Raw genomic sequence first — 11,075 nt, 5'->3', positions numbered from 1 at the left:
CCTCACTGCATGTGTTTCGTGAGTCTGAAGAGGACTTTATAGATTGATGTCGGAAATATGGGCTAATATTGGATTTATGGACTTGATCTGCACTGGGCTGGGATGTTTTCTCAATGTTCAATTGCTCTTGTATATAAATCTCTTTCTTATACACAGATGTGTGTCCATGGATTTGTTTCTCTAGTCTACCTAGACCAACACACGCTCGTATTATGCTGACTGTATTATTATAGTAAAGATGTTTTACGTGTGTCTGGATGTTTCTTTCATGTTTTTTTTATGTATAGGGAGGTATCCAAACCCAACCCGAACCAATGCCATCAAGTCCGTTCTGATAGAGAGTGATTCTATGTAGTGTTTCCAAGATTGTAAATCTTTAAGGGAGCAGACAGCTTCATCTTTCTCCCACAGAGTGGCTGATGGGTTTGAACTAGTGACTTTTCATTTAGCAGTCCACTAACCCGCTGCACCAGGAGTTCTGGTGGAGTAGTGTTATGCATTGGGCTGCTAACCACAAGGTCTGGAGTTTGAAACCACCAACTGACCTGTGGGAGAGAGATGAGGTTTCTACTCCTGTAAAGATTTAGTCTCAGAAACTCACAGGGGCAGTTCTACCCTGCCCTTAGGGTTGTTCTGAGTTAGCATCGACTCAATGGCAGTGAGTCACTTCACTTTTTTAACCCACAGAGCCACTAAGGCTCTTTATAGAAAGGTACAACACTGTATACAGATCAACATTTGACCAGCTGATGTAGATCCACGTGGTATCTCATTGTTTGAATTTAGGTACAAATTTGCTTAAGGACAGATTTAGGAATAGAATATGCTCATTATCCAGAAACTGCCTGTATTCTATCCACCACCTCCTTTGTTACCTTCAAGCCCCAGAAAATAACCTTATATAGCCAGGAGAAGACTTGCAAGAGTAATGGCCAAATGCTTTTCCCATTCCCTTTTTACTTCAAGCTCCTACAGCCAACCCCTCACATAGGAAGAATGGGGATTTGGGACTGTCCCCATAGAGGACTTCGTATACCACGAACGTTCTAATACGGTTTGCTTCATCATGCACAAACCAGAGCCTTTCTGCCCTCCATTCTTATCTCAGCAACAGAAACCTTTTTCCTTGGCTGGGATCACTCTGCCCCGAGGAAGTGCCCTCCCGTCCCCTTTGCAACAGACAGCTCCGAATGATTAACATCGCCAGCCTTGGCAACACGCTTTCCCAGAAAGACCATAAAATGGATTTTGGGCACTAGCAGCTGCCTATGAACTGAGGGAAGGGGTTGAGAAGCCAGCTGCATAGCTCGGAGAGGTCTCATTACCGTCAGCATATTTGCAAATATAATTGTTCTTCATGTTGCATCGGTCATCATTCCACTGGAACATGTAGTGGCCCCCGATGCCGGCAGGTGCTGATGGCTGGTGGTACATGACCACGCAGATCTCACTGCCGCAGGAAGGCTCATCCACGTACCAGTTCCTGCAGGAAAGGGGTCAGTGGTGAAGGCAACAGGGGAGGACACCACCCCAAGACCTCAGAGCCTTCATCTTCCCACCAGGTCCCAGCAAGCCTGGGAGTCCAGGTTCTGCTGCCGGAAGAATTGAGGGCCTGCCAATAAGTAGGGCCACGTGCTTTCTAAGAAGGACGTCACCATCAATCATCTGACACTTACCACAACCTCTTTGCAAGCAGAAATATATAACCAGATGACATCTGCAAAGTAATTAAGAGAATAAGCAACTAGCAGGACCAAGCTGGATGATCTGATTTATTTTTGCTTTGCTTTTTGCTAATTGAATTTTGTCTTTCTTTTTTCAAGAGATCAGCTGCCCTGAGAAGGGGCATGGTTTATTTCATCCAGAGTTTGCCCTCTCATCTCTGCGTGCTGCAACAATGGTAACTGCTGCCCTCATCTCTGGGGGGAACCAACCCAATCCACCCAACCCGTCCAACACTCTACTCTGACTCAGAGCGACCCGACAGGACTTAGGAGAACTGCCTCATAGGGATTCTGAGGCTGTCCATTTTTACAGATAGAGATTGCCTCCTCTTTCTCCTTCAGAGGGGGCTGCTGGACTTGAACTGCTCACCTTTGAGTTAGCAGCTGAGTGCTTAGACACTCACTCACACTCACACACTGATGAGAACTACTGAGACAGAGTGAAAGGAATAGAAAAAGGGGATGGGTATAAAGTATGAGAACTCTTTCTATCACGTGTTAACGCGTACCGAGACTATCTGCCGTATCTGAACAACCAACCAGTTGACAGCAGCCAACCTGTTTCAGCCACCCTGGTGCGAATCCACCCTGGTGCGGGCCAAGCAGTCATGGGGCTAGAAGTGGATGATATGCCTGTGCCCAATAGCATCAGTTAGCAATGGAGGCCAGTGCTGTGTCCCTGATGTACTGTCAAGCCAACATCCAGTGACAAGTGGATGACAGGGAACTCCTTTCACTTTGAAAGGGACAGTGATTTATTCTGATGGGAAAAGATACACATCTGATGGGAAAAGATAGATACCTAACCTTGGGGCCTTAACCAAAGGCTTGGTCTGACAGCACAGAGCTCCAAACAGCATCTCATCCAAGGGACTTGTTTGATCACCAAGGAGGTGGGGGAATAGGCCCTTGATCAGGAGATCCACTAGTCATGTAGCATCATGACATGGTTAGTCTGACAGAGGGATGATGGAAGACAATAAGCGAAGTACCAGCTTAGAGACAATACTTTGAAAAATATCATTTTGCAGGATGCAGTATCTCTCAAATCAGTGACATTTCTATAGTTCTATGTCCTTAGGGGTCAAGCAGTAGGATCAGGAGGAGCCCCACTTAACCATAACTATTAGTGAATGTCTTGGGAAGTTGTGCTGCTTTTCTCTGCAACATGGTGCTCTGCAGGTTTAGAAGCCCCGATTCCCAAAGGAGCATTGCTTCTACTGGAGGATATGGCAAGAGTTTTATTGAACCATAAGCTATAGCAGTCACTTGGGAACTTTGGGATACATGTGCCCAGGGATCAGCAGGCAAGAGGAATTGTTATCTTGGCAGAAGGTAATTAACTCCAATCTTTATGTCTATTCCCTTCTATAAATTATAGGCAGGGGGAATATGCTTGGCACTCATTTAAATACCTCTTGGTGCTCATTTGAAGAGTCCAGGTGGCATAGTGGTTAGGCATTGGACTGCTAACTGCAAGGTCAGCAGTTTGAAACTACTAGATGCTCTGAGGGAGAAAGTTGGAACTTTCTACTCCAAAAAATAATTACAGTCTTGGAAGCCATAGGGGCAGTTCTACCCTGTCCTATAGGGTTGCTATGAGTTGGCATAGGCTCTATGGCAGTGAGTGGTGCTCCTTTGCCCAGTGAAAAAATTAAGAGCAAATGGAAAAGTACAATCACTCAAGCCTAAGAAGTGACAGGTGATGGGCGACAGGGCCTGAGACTCATCAGGAATGAGGGTGATAGAGGAGAGTGAGTCATGCACAGAGTTAAACCACTGAGACCCACTGAGGGACAGTAGAGGAAGGAGGCTAGTTAGGATTAGTTGTGATGCTGAGATCAGTCCCATTTAGGAAGAGCTACTTGAGAAATGTGGATGGAGACACCCATCTGATTTGCGTAGTGCTTTGACATGAGCGTAATGGTGCACTGATGTGGACATGCTGTCTTCAATGTAAAAGGCAACATCCCTGTATTTTAATTTGTGTTCTTTTGATTGATGGCAAGTTTAATTTTTTTTCTTCCCTTAAGAGCGGTGGTTCTCAACCTTCCTAATGTTGCAACCCTTTAATACAGTTTCTCATGTTGTGGTGATCCCCAACCATAAAGTTATTTTCATTGCTACTTCATCACTGTCATTTTGCTACTGTAATGAATTGGGCAACCCTTGTGAAATGGTCGTTTGACCCCCAAAGGTGTCCCGACCCACAGGTTGAGAACCGCTGCATAAGAGGGTTTGCAAATTTGATTTTCTGTTTTGTGAACTGTCTTTGGAGCCTTTTGCTTTCTTTATCTTTTGGCATCTTCATGTATAATTGGTCCTTTTTGTCATAAAAAGAGAGTAACCCCAACACGGGACCACCATGAATTGGAATCAACTGGATGGTAACAGGTGATGGTAATACTGTAGTGCAGCGTGGTAGTTACATAATCTCCTGTCAACCTGCGAAGGGGTGGAGTCTAGCCTGTCAATCAGCTCACAGCTTGATGACCTCATTTTGAGGTGCGACAGATATAATTAGCCCACTGGAGGCCAGACACACTCACTCCCTGCAAGATATTCCTGTTGAGAAGTCACATGGAGCTATGCAGATAGACCAGAGCCTTGGAGCTGGAGGAGCCACATGGAGACCCATGCCAGTGGTGAGATGCTTTCACCACCACTGGATCCATAAGACTTTCTACCCACTGGCCTGTGATCTTCTTTCATTCAGTGTTATTGCATGGCTGCATGAGTCTAAAGAGAATTTATGGACTAGTATCAATATATGGGGTAGTATTGGATTTATGGACTTGATCTGGAATTTATGGACTAGTATCAATATGTGGGGTAATATTGAACTTATGGACTTGATCTGGACTGGGCTGGGATGTTTTCTTAATGTACCATTGCTCTTTGATATAAAGTTCTCTCTTACACACATATGAGGGTCTATGAATTTGTTTCTCTAGTCAACCCAGAGTGTCACATGCTGCATATGACTTTGTTCCTTTGTATGGCTGAATGATATTCCATTGTACAATATATATGATCAATTCTTGTTACTCATGAATTTCATGTTGGGAGTTGGCCTACTTGCTAAAATGCATTTATAAACACACCAATCAATATTCAGGGTTCTATGTTAGCCAGCCATGGACATGGGCATGCACACAGTGAGGGGGGACATAAGTAGCCTTTTGTGACTTCCCAACTGAGGTTGAGCAAGGTTCATTCAGTGTTCTGGAAGACTTTATAGAACACACTGCCTTGAATAAGGAGACTGGACTGCTCTGGTTTTGCTTATCCATCCATAATTTGTGGATGAACCCTTGCGTTGTTTGCATCTGGGGGCTATTGCGACGGATGCTGTTAAGAGCATGGATGTGCATGCACTGAATCCCTGCTTTCCCGACTTTGGACTACACCTCCTTTTCAAGTTAAGCTAAGGGAGTCAGCCGCTGGGGATTCCACACACTTACCTAAACTTTGATGTGCTGCCATCAGTCCAGGCATAAAGCTCCTGACACGATGTGCTATTGCTTCGCATCTCCTCACGCCTCCTGAGCCCAATCCAGAAATCACCATCAGAAGCCAGAAGGTTCTCGATGAACTGTTCGATCAGTCTCTGTTCATCTTCAGACTCGATGCTGACTAGCTGACCCCCATCCGTCCTGCAGGCTGCTCTGGCTTCCTCGAAGCTCAGTCTTTGAGAAGCATCATGGGAGTAAATGACTTTATAACAAGGGCTTCGCGTCCCTCCCTGGCAGACCCGCTGCCCTAGAGAAAGAAGAATTCAACTTATTTCATTGTCCCCCAAAGTATACCAGGGCAGGGGTGCTCGTTGGTATGATGGGGCAGGAATCCCGAGTACTCAGTGGATTGTTAAAATGCCACTTATCGTGTCTCACAGTGAATTAATACCCCTTCCAACAAGGAGGGAGAGTGATTTCGACTCTGATGCCGCTACTGTGGAGGGACTCCATGTTTTGTTTCAATGCAGTGTTTAGATCCATTAAGCAGATATCTCTGACTAGCCTTTGCTTAGCAGAGAGGTAAATGAAGATTCATGACTTCACTTAGAGACAGACAATTAAGTCTTTGAAGCCATTAGGCAGTCCCAGAGGACAGTGTGGCATAAAGTGAGTCTCTCTAGCGGCTCCTTCATAAGAGAGGCCATGCAGCGTCAGGAGTAGGTGACCTCCTTTTCCCTGGGACCTCCTTCCTCCTGTGTAGCAGGATTGAGAATCCCCTCCGTCTGCGGTGTAGCCAGAAGTCAACAGCATCGGAAGTGGTCTGATACTCACAGTCAGCCTTGTGCTCTCGTCTGAAGAGAACATCTGTTGTTGATGATGATGAGTGTTGTGGAGTCACTTCCAACTCCTAGTGAGTCCAGGTGACAGAGTAGGTAGGACTGCCACGTAGGGAGCGGATCATCAGGTCTTTTCATCTGGGAAGCTGGGTGGGTTTGAACCGCAGACCTTCCAGGGAGCAGCCCCAGCACTTAACAACTGTGCCAAGATGACTCTTGGATAACAGCTAAGGTTCCTGCATTCTCACGATATGCCATGCCCCGGACTAGAGGTAGCAGCCCTGGTGGTGCAGCAGTTAGGTGCTCAGCTGCTAACCAAAAGGTCGGGGGTATGAATCCACCAGCTAGCTGCTTCTGCTTCCCTAAAGATTATCATCTTAGAATCTCTATGAGGCAATATCTGCTCCTAGAGGGTTCCTATGAATCAGAATTAACTCCATGACAGTGAGTTTGGGTATTTTTGGAGGCTAGTGGCCTTATGTTTATACATAATACTTTATTTTGTTTAACTTCAAAATAAGCCCTCAGTGCGACATTGTTGTAAGGAGCCCCAGTGGCCTAGTGAAAGCTCAGTTTCTAACCAAAGAACTCAGCGTTCAAACCCACAAGAGAGCGATTTACAACCTTGGAAACCCCATGGGACAGTTCCACCGTGTCCTAGAGGGCCCGATGAGTCAGAATTGGACTAGGCAGCAGCGGCTTTGGATGGGTTTTAGTTTGTAGGTACTGTTTTGGCTTCATTGTACAGATGAGAAAACCGAAGCTCTGAGAAACGAAGTAATTCCACTACGGTTCCACAACTATCAGCAGCACGGGGCAGGGACTCGGATCTACCGTATTTGCACAGTCAGACCAGGGGCTCCTCAACCACCCTGCTCGCTCGGGTGCCACCCTGGCGCAGGCTGCACTGCCCTGCGTCTGAAGGGCTGGAGATGGTCTCAGGCAGATGGATGGGGCTGCTAGGCGTGAGTAATAAATCAGCCGCCAGCACACCCTGCTCTGGCTTGTGTCTGGGTGAGTGAAGTTTTGCTAAGCCAGACAAATAAGCCTCACGATTCCTTCGCGCAGTTAACACTGGACGCTCACCTTGTGTCTGGCACTGGGCTGGGCGCTGGGGACAGGCTGCCATCACTAGTTCCTACCCCACAGACACAGGCAGCCTCTCTTTCTGAATGAAGCCAAATAGACGAAAGTGAAAGATAGATGTCAAACAGTCCCTGCAATTTGAGAGCCCAATGGTGGGCTCTGGGTGTAAAATACTGCGCTGCAGAGTGAAGGGATAAGCGATTTGGTTGGTTGTTTTTTTTTGGGGGGGGGTGAGGCGGGGGAAACTCTTGGAATGTTCTCAGCTTCCTAACTGATCTTGCAGCTGTGCAGGGAGCTGTGCAGTGTGGCACCCATCATTCCCCAAACCCTCCAGAATATGGGGCAGAACGCCGACATCCACCGCAGGAGGAATGTTCAATGGGACCAGAGCACACGGAGGGCATCCGGGAAGCTCTAGTGAGGTTGCATCTTCGATTCCGTAGAGACATTCCAATAAGTAACAAGAGGTCCGCGCGCGTGGGCATCTTTTCCCTTTCCTTGCGATCCTTCTGCAACTGAGGGGCATTCTCCGGAGCGAGGCTCACTGAGGACCACCAGCCAGAAAGGCCGAAGCTGGGAGCTGCTTGGAGAGACTGGGCCAACCGAGCCTCAGTGATTCCTTAAAACAAACAAGCAAACAAAAACAAGCCCTCAAGCCCACTACCGTGAAGTGCACTTGGACTTGGGCGATCCAAGAGTAGAATCGGAAGCCAATTGCGGTGTCTTTTCCCTCAGTGGAGAGGAGGATGGGTTCCAAGCCCCGCCCACTTTCGGGAGTGCGCTAACCACTGTGCGACTAGGCCTCCTTGTGATTCCTTAACTCACGCACTGCCACGTTGAGTTTCTGAGAGTGTAACCCCGTCTTCCTCCTGTGGAGCGGCTGGTGGTTTCAAACTGCCCACCACAGAGATCTCTGCCAGAGGCAATTCCTTACAGGCGCTGCAAGCGCAGCCGCGGATGCTAGCCAAGGACGAGAAGGAGGAGCCCCACCAACCTGGCCGCAAACATAACCTGAGCTGCAGCTGGACGGACCGCCAGCTCCCGCGTTTGGACTGTGCGAGAGAGAACTGAACGCCTTAATCTTGTTTGCAGTGTGGTCGCTGCCAGGCCGCACATCCTGAATCGGCTTAGGGACCAGAGAGCGCTGGAAGGAGGCCCGAGAGAGCTCATCTGGCAGGTCCCCCTGCCTTCAGGAAGTGTCCTCTCATTTGCAGGAAAGGGAAGGGTGGGCGGGCCTTCTGTAACACCCCCACCCCACCCCCGCCAAAGAACAAAGCTAATGCAGTGGGAACCCAAGCAGTTGAATTCGGTTACCTCCCCTTATACAACCTCACTCGCCCCCGCCCCCACCTCACCCCTGCAACCAGCTTTCAATTCTTTAAACCACAGCTTCGCAAGCTGGGATAACTGAGAGTGGAAGAAGTTTCTATTTTCTTTCTGCCCGTCTTAGCCAAGGGGCCCGCGCCCGAGGTGGGGGCCTGAGAAAGGGCCAGGGACACTACTCCCCCCGCCCTGCCCCCGGCATAACAACTGGAAAGCCAAGAATTCAGAACACTGTACCTCCTCTGGGGTTCAAGTCCGAGGCTGCTGGGTACGCCACAGGAGGAAGGAAGCAAAGAGAGTCATTGCCCGGAGCCAGGCGGGGCCCGTCCCTGCGAACTAGGCATCTTTCCAAAAATAAAACAAAAAAACCGTACAGCCGTGCAGTTCATTCCGGCCAGTGACCGCCCGATAGCTCAGAGCCCCACGGCCTCACAGGGGTTCCGAGGCTGTAATCTTAATGGAAGTAGACCGCCTAGTCTTTCTTCCGCGGAACAGCCCGCGGGCGAATTCTCACCGCAGACCTCCGCCGCGCGCTTTAGCCGCGGCGCTACTAGGACTCGCGCTTCCAGATCGTAGCGCTCTCCCTTCAGGCACTGGGTCCAGCAATCCTCCCCCGAGAAGGGACCAGTAGTAACAGACCCCCCCCACCCTCCCAGCACCCACCGCAGATCCTGAGACCCCGAGCTCCCTCCCAAGCTGACTCCTCTACTGGGCGCGAAGTGGGGACTAGCTGGTGAGCCCGCCCGGCCCGGGGACCTCCTGAGTTCACAGGAGACCGCCCCTGGAGCAACTTTGCCTAACTGTCGCGTCCAGCCTACGCCTCTGGACGCCCCCAAATCTACCCGGGGGTCGCTCTCAGGGAACTGAGGCAGCCCTGGGAACCCCGAACTCGGGCGCAGCCCCCGGAAAGCCCTGGAGCGGGCGGCAGGGGCCAGGACCAGAGCAGCGCCCCAGCCCCGGCGTGCGCACTCACCGCTCAGCAGGCTGCCCGCCGCGCCCCGCGGCCCCGCCAGCAGCACCGCCGTCAGCACCACCGGCAGCACCGCCCGCAGCGGGGCTCGCGGCTGCATGGCCGGCTCCGGTGAAGCCCCATCGGACGCCTGGGCGCTACCGCGGCGGGGCGGACGGCAGGCGGCGGCGAGCATTCTAACTGCGATCGCGGCGGCTGCTGCAGCATCTCCAGGGGACCGACGGCCTGGGCACTGGAAGAGGCGGGGAGGGGAGGGCGCGGAGCCAGCCCGCCGCCCTCCGCCCCCTGGGACGTCACTGCGGGGAGGCAGCCCTGCCAGCAAGTCGGTCCGCGGGGCCTGCCTCCACGGGCGCGCGGGGCGCCGACCACTGGACTAGCTTAGCCCCAGGGGAGGGAGGCGCAGAGCAGAGGCCCCCGCCCCCCACCCCGCTAGCTTTCCAGGGAGTTCCTGCGCTTGCCCAGAGCGGGAGGTGTGTGTGTGTGGGGGTGGTGGTGGCGGGGGCAGGGATCAGTCTGGATTCTCTGTAATCTGATGGAGTGTGCACTGCAGCAAGGAACACGTCTACGCCTACGCCTCGCCCGCTTTCCAGGCACCCACTGGTCCGGCCACACCCAAGTTCACTGAGCACCTTAACCTCTGCCTGTGACCACTGCGAGAGAGAAGGCGTGGGGATGTGCTTGAGAACAACCAGACAGGACAGGCAGTGCGCACACAGGAAGAGCCAGTTACCCGGCACAGCTGTGGATAGCGCCCAAAGATGAGGTTCTAAGCTAAATTGGGGTTCTCTTGGCTTCCACCGGAAGCCAAAGGATGTTCCTGAATGCAGCAAATAAATGATAGATTTTTTTCCTCCCGAGGGAGGTGGGACTGAAAGTTGTGGAGTTCCTCCCTGGGCTAGTGGTGGAGGGAGATAAGCTCACTATGCAAGGGTGACTCCGTTTTCGCCGGGGAAAGCGCCGTTTTCGTTTTCGCCGGGAAAGCATTCCCAAGCAGCCCGACCTCAATGTTTGTGTCCTCCCAACTCCCACAAAAGTTATTGGTGTTCTGCGTTTGTTTCCTCTGGTCGGCAAAGTGTTTGTAACGATATCAAATAAGCAAGTGTCAAAGACTGTCCAAAGACTGCTTAGTGATGGAAGGGGGGGGTCTGGCGTCTTGCCTTGCCCCCACAACAAGCTGTTGTGAAGCCTAGCAGAAGCCCACCTGCTCCACTGACTTCTGGCTGTGAGTCTCAGCTTGTGTCTGCTATCTACTCGGCCTGCTGTCTAAAGCAACAGTGGAGAAAGTGGAGCTGAGCCTTAGGCCTTGAGGCCCTCCAAATCCTAGACAAACACCAAACTCTGCGGTCCAGTCAATTCCAACTCCCAGTGACCTTCATAGGACGGGGTCGAACTGCACTTGTGAGTTTCTGAGACTTTAGCTCTTTACGGGAATAAAAAGGCTGGTCTTTCTGGCATGGAGTGACAAGTGGTTCTGAACTGCTGGTCTTGTGGGTAGCTGCCCAACCTCACCCTCTTCTAGACAAACAGGCCCGAACTTAGGCTGGGGGTGCAGGGAATGTGGGGAAGCTCTGCTACTCTGTGGAATGAAGATAAACCATTATGACAAGTTCCTTCACAGCCCCATCTCTATGTCCTGGTTAGAATGTCTCCCATCTACCTTACCTTCTTTCTGGAGCGC

General features: G+C 50.8%; 1 protein-coding gene across 1 annotated transcript in view; it reads right to left on the bottom strand.

Moving 5' to 3' along the window:
* LAYN (layilin) overlaps positions 1-5,350 on the bottom strand; it is an 18,461-nt gene extending 13,111 nt beyond the window's left edge. The window contains exons 1-2 of the mRNA XM_045297755.1: positions 5,189-5,350; positions 1,326-1,483 (exon numbers count right to left, since the gene is read on the bottom strand). Coding sequence (XP_045153690.1) covers positions 1,326-1,483; positions 5,189-5,256 — 226 coding nt within the window. The 5' untranslated portion in view covers positions 5,257-5,350. The remainder of the gene's footprint in view (positions 1-1,325; positions 1,484-5,188) is intronic.
* Positions 5,351-11,075: the final 5,725 nt, after the last annotated feature.

Source organism: Echinops telfairi, unplaced genomic scaffold (genome assembly GCF_000313985.2).
Source record: "Echinops telfairi isolate 266 unplaced genomic scaffold, ASM31398v2 ScPeMD7_7421;HRSCAF=8459, whole genome shotgun sequence".
Classification (NCBI taxonomy): domain Eukaryota; kingdom Metazoa; phylum Chordata; class Mammalia; order Afrosoricida; family Tenrecidae; genus Echinops; species Echinops telfairi.
Note: the sequence above shows the minus strand (reverse complement) of the source record. Positions and strands in the feature narration are given on the sequence as shown.